Source organism: Phalaenopsis equestris, unplaced genomic scaffold (assembly GCF_001263595.1).
Source record: "Phalaenopsis equestris unplaced genomic scaffold, ASM126359v1 Scaffold000002, whole genome shotgun sequence".
NCBI lineage: Eukaryota > Viridiplantae > Streptophyta > Magnoliopsida > Asparagales > Orchidaceae > Phalaenopsis > Phalaenopsis equestris.
The window spans coordinates 43101536-43120288 of record NW_018164444.1 but is presented as its reverse complement, the minus strand read 5'-3'; the positions used below and the strand labels follow the sequence as shown (position 1 = coordinate 43120288).

Here is an 18753-nt window from a genome sequence, read left to right as displayed (position 1 = left end):
AGGCTTTGTTGTTGTTGTTGTTGTTGTTGCTCAATTTTTTGAATGTGGTAAGGTTTCAACTCTACTCAAACAAGTTTAAAAGAAGCCCTGAACCTAGAGAAAGCAATTTGTTAATCTTCAAATATCATAGAGTTCTTCAAATTTATTTGAGTATTAAATGATAGATTTAGTCTCTTGCCCAAGCGAATTAAATTCATTAGGTAAGCCATCATTATATAATAAAGGCAAAAATTTATATTTTAAAGGTTTTTTACTTCAGCCAACTAGTTGTTATGAGTTCCCTTACCAATCTCTGTACCTCTCCGAACTCATCCAATAAATTTTAGATTGATCAATTAATTCCACTTTAGCAAATTCCACTAATTCATCAAATACAATTTGTCATTAAAAAAAAATGTCAGCATCAAGTAATTAATTTTATGACAACATCTAAATCATAAATTTAATATCTATAATTTTTATAAGCACCATTATTAGACATTTTGAATTGACAATCAAAACGATTCTCGTATCTCCTAACAATTAGCATTCAAACATGTTCATCATTATTATCACAATCTATTTTTGGCTTCACGTGCATTAACCTAATTAGTTTCTGATGTGTCCATTCATGCTTTAACCAAGTTGAAGTCATCACACAATTGAATTTGCTAGTTCAAAAATCAAGTCAACTAATTTTGTAAATTTGTTTTCACACCTTTCATGATATGCCAAGTTACTTTGATGATGAGACCTGTTTTTCAGTAGCATGTCGACATAATCTAAAACTTTTGACACCAATTTAATATCAAATCCCTCAATATTAGATTTATTAATGCAGCTAACAAGATGTGTAAAATGCTTTCATGTAAAAAAAATTGAGATTTCACATATAACAAATAAAAAATTAATTCAACAGCTCATTTCCTCAAGTAAAAATAATACTAGAATTTAAGATCAACTGATAATAAAATGATCAAAAAGATCTATGCAATTCCACATAAAATTGAAAACTAAAAAAATCAATTTTTTTGTGCCACTTCTTAGATCAAAATCAAGCAATTTGAATAAATCTAGAGATTTGAATAAACCAACTAAATTATTTAAATAAAACAATACGAGAAAATAATTCTAGCCCTCCCGCTCGTAAAAAGATGACTTCTCTCGTAATAAAGTAATAACCAATGTACCTCACTCAAAAGAATTACACAACAACCATGCAAAGCACAAAATCTCACAAAATTGAAACAAAAACTACAAAATTTCTTGAAATCCAAAAGGCATCCTCAAATTACATGCCTCATATATAACTTGTAGATTTATCATTTCATGATCGTTAGCAATGTTAGCACAAAATCAACCTGATTCAAGTTAAAACATAATCCAAATTTTCATCCTTAATTTCGACCTTAAAAAAGGGAGGCATTCAGATACATAAAACACAACTCTTATGTATTAACATATTGAACACCTAAACATTCATATTTACATGCATACCACTCAAATCTTTAGCATCACGTCAAAAATGCCACAACTGTTATATTTTAAAAGTGAAATACACCTTTTCATGCATAGGTTTATGACACCAATGTGTTAGAATTGTAAATATCAAACTATGGGTGTTAGGTATGTCAATACAAAAGAATTGTGCGGTATCTATGTAAATTCCCTTTAAAAATTCCCAGAAAGTCTTATCTAGAAATCCTTTGGAAATCCATAAAGCGGTTTTGGGTATATCATGTAGCATAAGTGCAGCCAATACTGCAAACTGTGGTGAAATCAAAATAAAAGAATGATAAGTTACAAGTAGCACCAAATACTCTGGTTTCAACATACTGTCCTAACTAAAAATCTTACGGAAATTCCACTTTGAAACATTAAACAACAACTAATGCACACTCTGCTTATATAATAATTATGAACTATACTGTTCAATTTTGGAATGAACCCAAAAAAAAAAAAAAAAATATCGTTGTGGAATTACTCTAACCTGAATCAAAGCTAAAAGTATGCCAAATACATGAATCAAATTAGAAGCATCAATTCAGGATGACATGCCAAATTTAGATCTGCCCAAAATTGACCCGACCAATATGCTTAACCCAAGCAAGAACCTATTATTATATACAACAACAACAACAAAGCCTTGATCCCACTACGTGGGGTCGGCTACATGAATCCTTTTTCTCCATTGCGTCCTTGTTAGTGTGAGTCAAAATATTTCATCCAAATAAGCAAAACCTAAAACCGACCCGTCTAATTCTTTTTTATTTAGACCATACAAACCTTAGAATCAAAAAACCAAATTAACTTGAATATGCTCCTTTTAATCCAAATCACCCGACCCAAATTAAAATAGTAATCAAGTCAATTTTGGATTGATTTCAAGTTATCCAGGCCAACCTAAACCCAATCAAATAAAAAACATAACTATTATAATATAGACTCGAACCCAATCCAAATTTTAATAATATCAACAAGAACGTAAACATTTTGAGTCAGTTTCAAGTGGGTCATTTATGGACTCCCCTAAATTAAACTGAAATTATTAAACAAAATGCAACCCACTCTCTATTATAAATACTGGTATGTTCTAAATTGCAAAAGTAACAAAATAAAATGAAACAACTTATGAAAACAAAAATAAATAGATTGTGTAGGATTTAATGTTTAAGGTGATGATTCCAGTGAAAAAAAGTGAAGATTTCAATAAAAAATCCAATGTAAGAAGTTACAACAGGGAAAAAAAAAATCAGATTTGAGAAAAAAGCATCAAGATGCTACATGGAGACTCAACACAAATAGAAAACTTATGCACCCTGCAAATTCAGGGTAACCAGGAAATCAGTTAGAATTCAAAAAGTGCTGTTGTTATATTGCTCTAGATAAACCTCAAACTCAACAAAATGATAATTATTTGGCACTTTGAGAACGTTAAAGAATTGTAAACAATGAAAGCAAGTATATAAATAAATATTCACCATATAAAACAATAAAATATATAAAATAGATTGAATTACAAGTGAAAAAAAAAATTGTATCTTGCAGTCTTGTCTTTACAAATCAATATGAAAAGGTGAGCTGAAAAACAAATGTCCTCCTGAGAAAATAACAAAATAAATAAATTATACTATGGATGAATCCACAATTGAGTATTTGAAGTCCAGCTTTCAAAATTTTGAATGATGAGGTCATGATGCATTTTTTATCTGAAAAATAAGCAAGTATAGATACACCTAATGCACAAACCTTTGATTGGCACGCGAACAGATATTGTCTAAATTCAAATTCTCTAAATGAGTCATCCTGGACAACTTGAGTTAAGGGTTTAAATCCAGGATTCAACAGAGCAGCCTGATCATCTCCACGCTCTAAACCTCCAAAATCTCTCTGTTTGGAAGTATGTACTGCATGTTTGAAAAATAATAGAAGTTCGTGACTTCGTAACAAATAATTAGGTTTACATCTAGTAAAAAGAATGAAGCAGAAGATTATACATGAGCAAAAGAGCAGTACAATCCTGTCACAGTTTTCCTCTTCATAGTTCCAGGATAATTAAAAGAGGTCTATGGCAGTTAAATTTATTTTTACTTTATTTCTAACATGAGAGACTTTCAAATTATGCAGAAAGATTAGAAAATGAAACACCTTCATACAAAATGAAATCAAAGTCAAACTCTGGTTCTTCCAATCTTTTTCTTTTTGCTTACCAAAACATGGTAAAAGGTTGTAAAAACTAAGAAAGGCGGGGAGAACCTGAATAACCACCAAATGAATAATATTACACCACTTGCCTATGCTCACAGAAGTAAATTCTATTAAATTAATCTCAAAAATAGTATGTAGAAAAAGAGAGCAGGGTTTCATAGTGTTGAAGTCATGAAGCGGCTTATAATGACTAACTGAACAAATTTTAATAAATCTCCCCCAAGACTTCTTGAAAAAAGCAAGCTATACAAACATTAAAAAGAACTTGAAAATGCCTATTAGGTCAAAGTAAAATGCAGATTTACAGCAAATGCATTTGTCTTGGAATTGAATTTGTGAGAAATTCGCAAAACATAGATAGAACACAGAGATTTATGTGGTTCGACAAATTGTCTACGTCTACGGAGTTGCAGAGGATTTTATTGCGTGAGGATTTACACGCCGTGAGGATTTACACACCGTCGATAGTGTCAACGATTACAAGAATAAACTCTTCTGCTCTCTCTCTCTACGCGTGAGCCACCAAAAGGAAGAGCCGCAAAAAGAGAAGAAGACTTGCAATTCACCTTCTTTCTTCACACGTAAGCTAACGCTGAAGAAAACCGAAAAGAGAACCGAGGGAGAGCCAGAACCTGCGATTCTTTTTGCCAACAAGCAATCACTGAAGGAGAGTTATCTGAACAGCGGAGCACCGGCCTTTTTAATCGCGAAACCAGGGAAGCGCGGGACTTGTTTCACCCGCCGAAGAGGTCAAGCGAGAGAGAGGGAGAACCAAATATGGAAGGCACGAGTAATTCTTCCAAAGGAAAGAATTAAAGAAGCAATATAATTATCAAATATATTTCATAGATGCAAAAACCTCCAATTTAGGATGAAGTAGATCGGGCTCAACATAACACAACAATTCTCTCACTTGGAGCTGCGACACTACCTGCATAATCCACTGGTTGCACCATCTTTTTCCTCAAATGTGGTATATTCCACCTCTACAACTCAAAACCTCTTTCTTCAAACTAGAAGACCAACTGAAGTTAAGCACAACCTCAGTTTCTCCTTTAGTCAACATAACAGCAGGATTCTTGTTTCCATGAATTTTCTCAAGTAGCAACTGTCCGTCATCTAACAGTGATCACATGATGTGATACCCGATCTGAATGTGCTTAGTTCTGGATTGAAATGTTGGATTTCGGTCAAGGAATATGGCGCTCTGACTATCACTGTAGAGAGTGCCCTTTCGAACCTCCTTACTCAATCATTCAAAGAAACTCTGCAGTCATATCATCTCATTTGCAGTCTCTGACACTGTAATATATTCAGCTTCTGCAGTAGACAAAGAAACTGTTTTCTGGAGATTTGAGTCCCATGACACTGCAGTACCACCAAAAGTATATACATAATCTGTAGTACTCTTCCTGCTGTCAACATCTCCAACTAAGTTAGCATCAATGTAGCCCTAACCTCCAGACTTTTTCTTGAAAAACACTAGCAGGTTTTTGAAGAACCCTTTAGGTACCTCAAGATCCACTTCACAGCTTCTCAATATTCCTTTCCTGGATTACTCATGTATCTTCTCACAACTCTCACTGTATGGGTAATATCTACTCATGTGCAAATCATATCATATATAAATGAACCAATAGTTGAAGCGTAAGAAATCTTATTCATGCAATCTTGTTCCTTTTCTAACTTGGGTGATTGATATGACTGATTCTTGTTGAGTCAGAAGTGACTGCACAAAGGTGTATCAGCTGGTTTGGTTTTGTCCATATTGAACCTGCTGAGTACTTTTTTTCACATATTCAGCCTGTGAAAGTCTCAACGTGTCTCTGACTCTAACAATTCTCATTGTTTGCATCTCCCAAATCCTTCATTGCAAAGTGCCCTGACATCTGCTTATTTAGATTATTGATCTCATCAATACTAGCCCTTGCAATAAGCATGTCTTCCACATACAACAGTAAAATAATATAAGAATTGTCAAAATATCTGACATAGCAACAGTGATCCGTCTAACATCTACTGTACCATGTATTGTGCATAAAATTATCAAATTTCTTGTGTCACTGTCTAGGAGCTTGCTTCAAGTCATACAAACTTTCTTTAGTCTGCAAACTGGATCTTCCTTTCCCTGTACCAGAAACCCCTCAGGTTGGTGCATGTAGATGTCTTTTTCAATGTCTCCATGAAGAAAGACTGTCTTCACGTCTAACTGCTCAAAAAATAGATCTTCGGTAGCCACCATGGGCAGTACCATTATGATGTTTGTGAGTTTCACCACAGGAGAAAATATCTCAGAATATCCAATGCTCTGTCTTAGCTAAAAGCATTTTACAACAAGTCTAATTTTGTACCTCTTAGTATCATTACGCTCAGTTTTCACCCGATATACTCATTTATTGTGCAATATTTTTTTCCCTTGTGGAAGTTTTGTCAGCTCCCATGTTTGATTTCTTAGCAGATAATTCATCTCTTCTTTCATGGTTAGCTTCCACTTGCTCGAATTTTCATCTTGCAAGGTTTCTTCATAATTCTGTGGTTCTTCACCATCTGTCAACAGAATGTAGTTTAAGGTTGCTGAGTAACACTGAGAATAACGTCTATTCCTGACTAACCTGCAAACTGTAGCTGTAGGGATGGACTGCTCTGAAACTGACTGCTGAACAATAGAAATGGGTGCCCGGACCCACTCTCCTCGACACTTTCATCACTGTCATATATTGTGACCCTGGTAGATCATCATACCTTACCAACTCAGATTCCTGAGGGGCTACTTCAGAAGTCATACTAGTCTTGTCCTTGTACATAATCTTCTCATTAAAAATCACATTAATGTTTCTTATGATCATCTGATCCTGATCATCCTAGAAACGATAATCAAATGACTCGTCTCCATAGCCAATGAAATAACATTTCTTTGACTTAGCCTTAAATTATTTGCTACAAGCATCAGAATTAATAAGAACATAAGAGAGAGCCAAAAATTTTAAGGTGAGAAAATTTGACCTTTGCCACTCTAGACCTCCTCAGGTAATATACAGTATAATGAAACGGATGGCCCCGTGTTGATCAGGTAAACTGCAGCTGCCTAAAAAGTTAGTGGTAGTTCGGTGTGCAATCTCATGCTTCTAGCTCGCCCATTAATGGTCATGTTCATACGTTCTGCAACTCCTATTATTGTGGTGTCCCAGGAATGGTCTTCTCTATTCTGATACTCTGAGTTGTACAATACTCTTTAAACCCACCATCAATGTACTCACCACCATTGTCAGACCTCAAACATTTAAGCTTTAAGTTTGTCTTTGTCTTAACCATCGCCTTCCATGTTCTGAACACATTAAATACATCAGATTTATGCTTTAAAAAGTACACTCATACCTTCCTGTTTTGGTCATCAATAAATGTGACATATTAATGAGAGCCTCCAAAAGATGCTACTGGGGAAAGCCCCCACACATCTGTGTATAAGTTTTAGTTTTCCTGTCTTTGGCGCTCTGCCACTTTTCAAGATAATGACTTTCTTCTATTTTCCCATAATATAACTCTCACACATGCCGAGATCAACTGGCTTCAGTTCTGATAGTTTGTCTCTCGACTGAAGTTCTTTCAAACATGACTCATGTATCAAAGTTTGCAATGCCACAAATATGTTGTGCTCTCTGCAGTAATAGTATCAACATTGTTAATTGAACAAATAGTAATATATAGCGTGCCAATTTTCTTAGCCCGAGCCAGTACTAATCCCCCTTTTGTAACTTTTCAGAAGCTATCTGAGACCACTACTGAATGACCACCTTCATCGAGTTGTCCAACATAAATGAGATTTTTATTCAACTCAAGAATGTGCTGGGAGTGCAATGTCAACATCTCTCAATCCTATCACGTTCAAAGATTCTCCATCAGCCAGGTATATCTTCCCAAAGTCACTTGCAACATAATTCCGCATTAACTCTTAGTGGAAGGATGTACGAAAAAAATCCCCTGAATCTAGTATATAATCATCAACATAATTATGAACTACTAGCAATAGTGCATCTTAAATTTTTTTAGTTACAACATTAGCACTGGCGTTCTCTGTCGTCTTAGGATTTTTGTGGTTCTTCTTTATAAACCAGTTTTTCCACAATTCCAGCAGATTGTTTGCTCACCAGGCTTTGACTTGCTCTTGTCTCTGTGCTTTAATTTTAATCTTCCTTCGTTTGAGTTATTGTCCTGTGATCTCCCTCTGGAATCACATTCTGTGCTGAACGTACCCTCGAGGTCTTGTCAAAATCTTTCCTGCGCACCTCTTTGGTCAAAATCAAATCACAAATATCAATATATTTTAGCTTAGGTTTACTTGCAGAATTGCTAACAGTCATGCTCATAATTTCCTAGCATTTGACAATGAAGCCAACAATATCAGTGCACGTATCTCATCATCAAATTCAATTTCCACATACAATAATTGATTTGTGATAGTATTAAAATCATTTAAATATTGTGCAACAGTTGTAACATTTGTCATCTTCAAATTAAATAACATTTTCAATAGATGTACCTTGTTATTCGCTGATGGCTTTTCATAATACCTGATAAAGCTGTCATGAGATGTGCAGTCATCATTTCCTTAATAACGTTGTGTGCAAAGGATCTCAACAGAGTTAATCGAATAATCCACAGAACTTGTCTATCCAACAGATTTCATTCAGCCTCATCCATTTTTTCCGGTCGTTTTTTCAGTAGCGGAAGATAAAGTTTATTCTCATAGAAGTAGTCTTCTATTTGCATCCTCTAGTAGCCAAAATTCGTGTCATCAAATTTCTTGATCTCTGATACAATCACTTCATCTCCAGGCATCGCTATCCTCATACCTGAATCTTGGCTATGATAACAATTGTTGTGGAAAATGATGGTAATAAAACGAAAAATTAGAACGAGATATTAGCAAAATAAAGTCATAAGACAGATTTACGTGGTTCGGCAAATTGCTTACTTCTACGAAGTTAACAGAGAATTTTATTGCTTGAGGATTTACACACCTTCGATAGCGTCGACGATTACAAGAATAATCTCTTCCTCTCTCTCTCTCCTCACCTTCTCTCTCTCTACCCGTGAGCCAACAAAAGGAAGAGCTGCAAAAAGAGAAGCCTTGTGATTCACCTTCTTTCTTCACTCGTAAAACAACGCTGAAGAGAACCGAGGGAGAGCCAGAACCTGTGATTCCTTTTGCCCGTAAGCAATCACCGAAGGAGAGTTATTCGAACAAGGAGCATCAGCCTTTTTAATCGCGAAACCAGGGAAGCACGGAACCTGTTTCGCTTGTCAGGGAGGTCAAACGGGAGTGCAGAAGAACCAAATATGGAAGGCACGAGTCATTCTTTCAAAGGAAAGAATTAAACAAGAAATATAATTATTAAATATATTTCATAGATGCAAAAAACCTCCAATTTAGGATGAAGTGGACCGGGCTCCACATAACCAAACAAAAGCAATCGAGGAGATTAGGTGTCAAACAAGTTGGGATCATCCTCATCGATACAACTGTGTTGTAATCGAGATCGTTGCAGAAAGACCAAGGTAGCTCAAAAGGTGTACGTATAGAATCTTTTTAAGTACATATCATTTGGTTTCAATGGGTTAATGCCAGGTCAAATTTTGCATTCTTGCCTCTTTCTGTATCATAAAAAGCTGGTATGTAGAAAATACAGAATACGGTTTCATAGTGGTGAAGTCATGTAGTGGATTACAATGACTAACTGAAAAAATTTTAATAAATCTCCCCCCAGTCTTCTCAAAAAAAGCAAGTCATACAAACATAAAAAAGAACTTGAAGATGCTTACTAGCTCAAAGTATCATGCAGATTACCAGTAAATACATTTGTCTTGGAATTGAATTTGATTATTCAGGAACTTAGTTTCAAAGAAATCGAGGAAATTCGGTGTCAAACAATCCTCATCTCTACAACCGTGTTGAAATTGAGATTGCTGCAGAAAGACCAAGGTAGCTCAAAATGCGTACATATAGCATTTTCTTAAGGACACATCATTTGGTTTCAATGGGTTAGCGCCGGGTCGAATTTTGTTTTCTTACCTCTTTCTGTGTCATAAAAAACTAGAAAGGGACACTCATTACTTATTCAAGGAAACCATTGAAACTGTCCGTAAATAAATTCACAAGAACAAAGAGGAAAAAAAAGCCTTCCACCAACCAATTTCAATAAAAACAAGAGAGAGTTGTCTAGTGTTTCCTAGGTGCCAGTTATCATGCAGATGAAATGCTCCTTTCCAAAGGGTTGTCAATCGCTGTTATTAAGAAGCTTACAGCAATTATGGCTAGAAGTAGAGTGTTTCACTGCTATATTTTGGAGGAATGAAAACCTCATTTCCCTTTACTTCATAAAAGTGGAATAAACCTTCAAAATACCTCTGAAATTCTCCACAATATCCATAAACGTAGTTTTCACATCAAGTCCTAATTTCACCTTCAAGAGCTTTTTCCAAAATAATTAAATACCGAAATACACTAGCTCCTAGAAAGAAATAGTTACAATTTGTTTTTATTCTTTATTTCACATCATTATTCTATCTCCATTGGTAGAATCAATGTGATGGATTGGAAACAAGGGATAGTTTATAAATGAAAATGAAGCTGGAATAGGCTAACCTATGTTAAGATATCACAGAAAAACAAAATAAAATGCAGTTAAGAATTTATGGAAAAATAAGATATCCGGAAAAATCAGATATCCATGAATAATAGCCACAAACTTGCATGAAAGCTCTAATTTTTATAGAGTTTCTTAAATTTCCAACAAACAACCAAAGACAAGTTCACTGCAAACTGAAAAATGTATCATTGTTAATCAGTTTGCCACGCCATGACTTATATTTGAATGACAGTGACACGGGGCTGAGGAGGCCAGCCGGCTGAATTAACTAGCAGATGGACTGGCAGAATCGGTCCCAGTGATTGCAGTTCCAGCTCCTGCTGGATTGAGCAGCAATTAGAAGGGGCACCACTGCCGCCAACCCCTTCCCCTTTCCTTTTTTGTTTCCCACCTGTTTGGAGTCCTTTTATTTGTTGTTTGAGATAATAAGGGTTATGTGTTATTTGATTGTTGTTTCAAATTATGTGTGGAGTCTCCACTTCCTTTACTATGTCTGTATTCGACGATGGGTGGTGCTTCGGTTGTATCCCGCTCCGAGGTGGTGTTGTATCCTATCTTCCTCCCTATCACTTCTCCTTCACCTCCCTTAGCCATCGGCCATCCCATCTCCTGCCAGCTGTCCTGCTACCCCCTTTTACTACTGCAGCTTCACTGTACAGCCCTCCAGTCTACCACCCAGCACCTTGTCATCCCTTCCCTTGCAGCAGCCATTGCTATCCACTCCTCCACGCCTCCAACCAGCACCCTACCAACCTTTCCCTGCAGTCCTACCTGCTGCACATCCTCTCCCAAACCCCATCATCAGCCTTCTATCCCTTTCCCCCAATACCCAGCCACAGGTGACCTTCACCCTCACCTTCCCCCATCTACTCCATCTTCAACCTACCACAACTACTCCTCAACCACCTCGCCGAAGCCCGTGAGTCTTCTCTTCCGACTAAAGCCAGGAATTGTTGTTGTTGCATCTTAATTCAGTTTTGAGTCGTGTTCTGTAACCCTAAATCAGTTGATTAATGAAATTGTTTTCCGTTTATGCTGGTTTTGAATTAGTTCCGGTATCATACAGTAAACTGTTTAATTAGAAGATTCATTAATGAAATGGACAAGAGTTAAAAGCGCATGCTGGTAGCACTTAACCTTAAATGTGTCAACAAAAAGATCATGGTGATAATTTAAAATAAAAGAAGCTCCGGCTGTTAAAAATAATGGGCTCTTTTGTAAGAGTCGTCATATAAAAAAAGCTAATTCAAGGGAAACAAGCAATATTTTACATGTAAAGTAGAATGCTTACAGAACCAAATAGTGATTCTCAATTATCCACAGTGAAGTGTATAACTACCTGCTTACACCTTAAGACAAACAAAAGGTTTCATTCTCACCACAGGAAAAGCAATAACTACGAACATAGCTTCGTGAATCCCTTCCTTCAAATTTGTTGGGGATTCTTGGATACCAGCATGTGCTTTCCAACTTGCATGATGCCATTCGAATATTACAAAGTAAGAAAAACAAGTGAATATGGACACCGTTAGGGAAACTTTCGAGTTTACTATCCATATTGCAGTCTAGCTTTCGATATATGCAATAGGCATGCCAATCTTTAAAACACAAACTTTTAAATTATATCTAGCAACTATCAATAACAATAATCACATAATGCCTACTGTCATGATGCTCAAGTCAACTTGCCAGATGAATAACATTTAGATCAGAGGACAATGCCATTGAAATAAGGAAATCAAGAAATTGAAGAAAATTGCAAAGAGAAACAGCTGAATATGTCACTGACATATAGCCAATCCCATTATCCAAACAAACTCCCAAATGATTACAGAATACAATATCAAGCTTAATATTGCAAATATTGAGTGGATAAATGCCAAATCATTGAAGTAGAAAGGATTGGAACCTGTTTCTAAATAGCAAAGTTCTAGTTCATCATATTCACACAAGGCATCCTCAAGAAGGTGGGCCATCTCAAACATGAAGGCCAGGCTTTCCTACAAATTATGTAGCATCCAACTTAAAAACAGAAGTTCCAAATGATACAATATATAAAAGGCAAATATTTTAGCCTAAGTAAAAAAAAATCAAGGACACGGCACCTTTAAAATAAAGAAGTTACAGAAACTCCAAACGGGCATGAAACGTTGTTCAGTGAGCTTGCGAATTTCCTCCTCATAAAATTGAACACGTCGATCTAATGAATTTCGAATAGATTCAACTATTTTAGAATCCAAATCTTCCCAAAAATTTGGATCAGGTCCTTGCAAATCCAGTTTACAGCACCTGGGTGTGAAATAGTCCAAATCTCAAAATTGAATTCGACAACAGACCAATAACCATCTGGAAATGAACCAATCCATGCTAGTTGCATGCTCTATAAAAAATCAGCATGAAAGAATAGAGAGAAAATTAACTCATGAGTTGGGCTAGTAAATTTTTGTTCTGCATTATGTTGTCGACATTAAGAAGACCAGTTTGTGTGCATTGCATACTGATTTTGATATGAAAACAGAACTGAAAAAAAAATATATGATTGGAAAAATATTCATTTCAAATGGAAGTGCTTCCTCCGCAAATTGCAAAAATGAATAATTTTATTCTCCCCGGTGAAATAAAGTAATATGTGTTATACCTCTCCCTCTTTTTTGAACTGAAATCAGCCTGAAGTCTAGCATATATTTTTTTAGCCATCTTAGTTGCTTGATCATTGTTGGGATGAGCTCTTGACACAAATACAATAAACCACTCCCGCTCATCATTTTGGACGATTAGTTTTAGCCGTGGCTTTAAAATTGTCTTGAACTCATCAAGATCCTGGGGACAACAAGAAGCAAATTTATCAACAGAAAATCCATTTCAACAGGGCATTTTTTCTATAAGGGAAAATATGCAAATTTTGTGAAATTACAAGATAGATTTATGATGTACCTCACAAGTAACAAGAACAACAGTTGCATATGGTTCTCGGAACCAGAAAACAGACAGTTCCTGTGAAAAACGGCTGCGTAGCCTTGAATCAGTTGTCAATATAAACTCTGCATGTAGATTCTCCACATTGACAATATTTCGAGTTTTGTTACTAAGAAGAGCCTTCTTTAGAGGCAAGCGTTCTTCAAATCCCTCCTTAACACTCGGCCAGAGATCACTCACATCTTCCACTAAAGAATGAACACAAGAAAGTAAAAAATCAGCATAGCAATGCCATTCTCATCATTGCCAGCATGCAAGAATGGTCGTTCATGGATAAAGAGAAGGAGGGGGATTGGAATAGGATTTAAAGGAGAAAGTGAAACAAAAGTTGGACAAATTTTTAAATTCAATATCACACAGCCAACTATCTTGAACCTCCTATTAGATGATAACAGTCAAAGATAAAAAAATGAACGACAATTTAATTATTTAATTGGACAACAAGCTCTCAATGAAACATATAATATTTAGAGAACTATATTTAAGAAGAATAGAAACTTTTAAATTAATAGATCTTACATTAACATACATTATCCATCTACATCTTTGATGGTTGAGGTTTAAGATAGATAATCCTCCTTTTTCAATTCCCAATTTCATATTTCATTAACGGGATTTTTACATATCAACAACAAAATATTGAATATAACATATTAACCACCCAAACTTTAAATATAACATTTTAAAAACCGAAAACTTTCACTTAAAGTCTTCACTAGTGAGTAGTGGAGAGTAGTTGTGATGGAAAAAGTGATTAAAATGTTATGTTTAAGTTTGGGAGGTTAAAATATTATATTCAATGTTTTGGGTGGTTGTTATATTAAAACCCCATTAGTATTTTATATCTACTTTAAATCTAAATCATTCAAATATGTGGAAGAATGGTCTATAATGTAGGAGGATAAGAGCTACAATCCTTCTAAAGGGTAAAAGTTTACCTTATGTATATAATATGCACAATAGAAAATGCAGCTACAATCCTTCTAAAGAGTAAAAGTCTACCTTATGTATATAATATGCACAATAGAAAATGCAATAGATTTAAGGAGATTCTTTTGGGCATCGGAAAATCTACTAAAAGTGCAAACTCTATGAATGACATGCTTTATAGGCATGAAGTCGTTAGCTTAAATAGCATTTGTCCCTCCCTCGTATTTGGGGAGCAAATATGAGAAGATTTGAGAAGTATAACATATCCAAGAAGTTGTAATAAAACTTGGATTCGAAGCAAATAGAATTAATAGTATTTTGATAGAAGAGAGAAAAAAGATAGACATATCAACACAAGGATTCCCATTTTGTGCTCGTCATGTAAAGGCAAAAAAGTCTAAAGAAAAAGTAAACAAAATTATGCTTAGAGTTAAAATACTACTAAGAAATCAATGATTTTTTGCTCGTAAAAAGCAAAATTATCATATATAGAAGTTGTAATACACTATGATATTTTCCATATAAAATAGCATTTTATATAAAAAATCAGCTTCAATTTCACACAAAAGGGATTAAAAGTCAATATATGTACCCTTGCAAAATTAGAGTGCTCAACCCAACATAACCCAATTAACATGTTTTTAAGTCTTTACTCAACAATTTCACACAAATTGATGCTTTAAACCCCCAAAAAAAAAGTAAATGGGGAGAAGAGCTCTGCCCTTATACAGTTCAACCTAGAACAACATTATTTGACTGTTTCTTCATTTAAAAATGTTGAATATTTATTTTATAATAAACAAATAGATGCATCCTATTATTGTCCATATGAATGGGGATTTTAAATTCAGTAATATAATATTGCATGGTATACATATATAATAAAATATAATCTTTTTAGATTTTTTTATGCATGTGAAACAAGGTTCGATTAGATTCAAATACACTCATTTGAACCATCTCAGCGATCTAAATGTGCTCGTTCAATCCGTTTTGCAAAATAAAATTCCGAAGAAATTTCTTTTCAAATATTTCATGCAAATGATATTTTGTGTGTGGAAATTCACATAAAATAAAGTAGATAATCAATGTTGTGCTCATCACATGCCCCATCAAATATGATGATGAATATGATGTGACTTGTGAAATATAATTTTGAGCTAGACTTTAAATCGGAGTGACCACTAGTGAATTGAGTCCTATGATATAATTTGATTTTTCTTGATTTTTATGACCTAGTTGTGGTCAAACTAACTTTATTCTAAGTGAGTTAGGGATCACCTTGAGTTCATTTTGAACCAATGAAAATTAGTTTCTTTAGCTTTAGGTTCAGTGCTTGATTTGAGGTTCGTTTGAGGCAGCTTATTTGGTGCATTAAGCATTTTCAAAACGCCGCTTGGGTGTTTGTTTTTTGTGTTCGGGATGCTTTTCTGAAAACGGAGCTAAGCTCCGTTTAAAAGACGCGGCCACGGGATCGACCCCGCAGATCAAAATGTGTTTTCGATCTCGCTTTTCCTCCAGTGCCCTTCTGTTTGTCTTCTCCCTCGATTGGCTCCTTCATTCGTAGAACACGGCAAAGCAGGCGAATGATCAATTGGCTTAATTTCTCCGTCTATTTCTCCCCACTATGTGTTTTCCTCGAACCGTTGGAGGAGCGCAAGCGGGGATAGCAACACGGCAATGTTGGAGTACTGCAAGGAAAAGAAGAGAATGAGATATAAAAAATGCAGTTATACAATTGCATGTGGCTTGCTAGGCCGTTGGTGAAGAAGGAAGCAATTATGAATCTAGTCGCTCGATTGGGGAAGCGAGTTTTTCAGTGCAAAGGAGTCTTCACCGATATCAAATCTTTTGGTGCAATGCAGCTCGGCTACAGAATCAAGAAGCTCGACAGCCGCCATGTTCAGGTCGCATTCTTTTTCTTACCTTCTTCTGTTTTTACTGGAAAGTTATTTGTTGAACTTGTTTCTAGGTTTTTTTCTTCCCTTGCATCCGGTGTTTAGAAACTGGTTCAATTTTTATGGAAAATACTCTTGCAATATTTTTGTGTTAATCGTTGCTTAGTTGATTGGAATTTGTTTTACTTGTTGCCAATAAGTGGTTGAAAGAATGTAATGTCTGAAAGTGATGTAGTAGATGAACAATTTGGTAAGTACATTGGTTGGACAACATCTTATCCTACAAGACTTGTAGGATTTAAGTTTTATGTACTGAGATAGAAGGCTGATTTGGAGCGATTGTTCGGGTTACTAGTCTATTAGAAATTCAACAGCATAACATCTAAATTGGATGACTTTTTCCAGACTAAAGATTTAATTATACCATTTTTATGAACAGAATATTAGTGTACGCCACTGTTGGATCTATCAATTCGATATAACATCTCGTCGTCCAGCATTGAAGGCTTGAATGGTTTCATATTTTCTATATTCATCACTGAGAAGATATACATGTAAGCAGGCAAATCCAACCAATTCGCATTGTTTGTATTTGGGTGCCCATTCTGATGCTCGTGTAGCACTTGTATCACTTGATTACATACAATCATGTTATTGGAATGTATTTAACATGATTCCTTAATAAGTGGTGATTGTGAAAAAAAATTCATAGAAATACAAAAGTTTGAAAGATGGTTCAAAAAAAGAGTTGACTTGATTCATGAAAGTCAATATTGGACTCACCTTGTTATAATTAAAATTTAATAATATTTAAACCCTATTCCATCAAATTTAAATCTGGTAAAACCAATCTGAACTGATCATTATTCAAATATATTGCTATGACAGTTCTGTTGCAAACACCTTCACTGCACAGAGGCAGAATGGTCATTTATCAAGAACAATCTCCAAATCAGCTATTTTCAAACAGCACAAACCAAACAATCATCCAGTTTCTCCGGATAAGTTGTTGATCAGCAGATTATTCAACAAGTTGCAGCTGCCCCAAACAAACCCTTAATATCCACCTAGTCACTAAGAAAGTCTACTAAGAATCCAATGAGAGAGCTCTTTTACTGAGACTAGGTAACAAAAGAAAAAGTGTGTCAAACTCATTAAAAAAGAGCTTAAAATTTTATTTTAACAAAATTAAAGGAGCCAAATGAGTTCAGAAAAAAATCCATTTAATATATGCACCCTCTTGATAACTTATCTTCAATATAAATCATAGTGTTCTTAATTTTATATGAGCGCACGATGATTCTATATCAAATAGTTTGATAAAATTATATCGTCAATACAATTGTCCCCGCTAAGTGGGACAAAGGCTTTATTGTTGTTGTGTTGTTATATCAATACAATAGTAACAAAGGATGGATTAAATAGGTTGTTACAATAATGGAATCATACACAAGTAAAATTGTAATGAGATTGCTCATTTCAAGTATTTTGCATATAAATTAATGGAATAATGAGCATTAGTATCTCATAAATATACCTTCATGTTTAATTTATTTGTGGTTATGGTGAGATTGTAATTACTCAATCCATGGCAGAACACAAAAAAAATTGTTTTCAAATAAAACAAAAATAGAACTACCCTTCCTATTGATTGAACAATCAAAAGCTTCAACCCTCTAAGCTAGTTTATAACACAATACTTGTTAACATGCATGCAACTATCCACCTCAACCATGAAAATTATGTTGTGAAATTGATTTTGATAATTAAATTTATTTCAGGTTTTAAATTTACAAGTATTACCACCTCATCAATAATATTCAACCAAATGAGAATATTCATATATCCTTAATAAAATCCTTTTACCTCAACAATTAGATGCCTTCGAGCCCTTCTAATGTGGGGGTATCATCGCAACATGTTAAATACATCCAAGAGCCTAAAAAAAAACCTCCTATAGATTGTCAACATTCATATCATATCCTCTCTACTACTAGAACATGCATTTTTGTGGGTGGAAAATTGCCTGCCAAAGAAATTAAAAATTAAAATAAAATTCACTTCGCTTCCACTATTATTTGCCTCACCTATTGTTAATAATATTTGAGCATTTGTCTTAAAAACATACATATGTTCGTGAATGACAACCATATTTCCTCATGGCCAATAGCCTAACCGAATTATTTGAGAGGGCAGTATTTGCTAAGAATATATTTGCATTTGCATTATTTTTCCTTGTACTTTCCACTTATATATAGCAATTATCCATCGAATCACTTATGCAATAATATTCAACCTATTGAGTGTAGATATATCTCGAATGAAATCACTCTCCCCTCATAATCAGTTGATTTAAAGCTCTTCAGGCATAGGGACATGAGGCCATCAGAAAAAATGCAATCCAAAAGCTTTTCAACCTTGTGGACAACCTACTCCAAGTAGTTCAAATTCAATCCCTTTTTCCTCTACAGCAGCTAGCGAGTGAAAATTTTTCTCATTTAGTTCATTAAGAATCCAGTATAAAATAGATTTTTTGGTAACAGAAAAGACAATTCACTTGCACAATTGTCTGCGGGACTAACCCATAACATTATTCGACTCATTGTTCAAAATGT

At 34.8% G+C, this 18753-nt stretch overlaps 1 protein-coding gene across 1 annotated transcript in view; it reads right to left on the bottom strand.

Moving 5' to 3' along the window:
• The window catches only part of LOC110029455 (trafficking protein particle complex II-specific subunit 130 homolog), a 39914-nt gene that overhangs the window by 20478 nt on the left and 683 nt on the right, over positions 1–18753 (bottom strand). Inside the window, exons 2-6 of the mRNA XM_020731762.1 lie at positions 13269–13498; positions 12973–13154; positions 12440–12623; positions 12244–12334; positions 3229–3386 (exon numbers count right to left, since the gene is read on the bottom strand). Coding sequence (XP_020587421.1) covers positions 3229–3386; positions 12244–12334; positions 12440–12623; positions 12973–13154; positions 13269–13498 — 845 coding nt within the window. The remainder of the gene's footprint in view (positions 1–3228; positions 3387–12243; positions 12335–12439; positions 12624–12972; positions 13155–13268; positions 13499–18753) is intronic.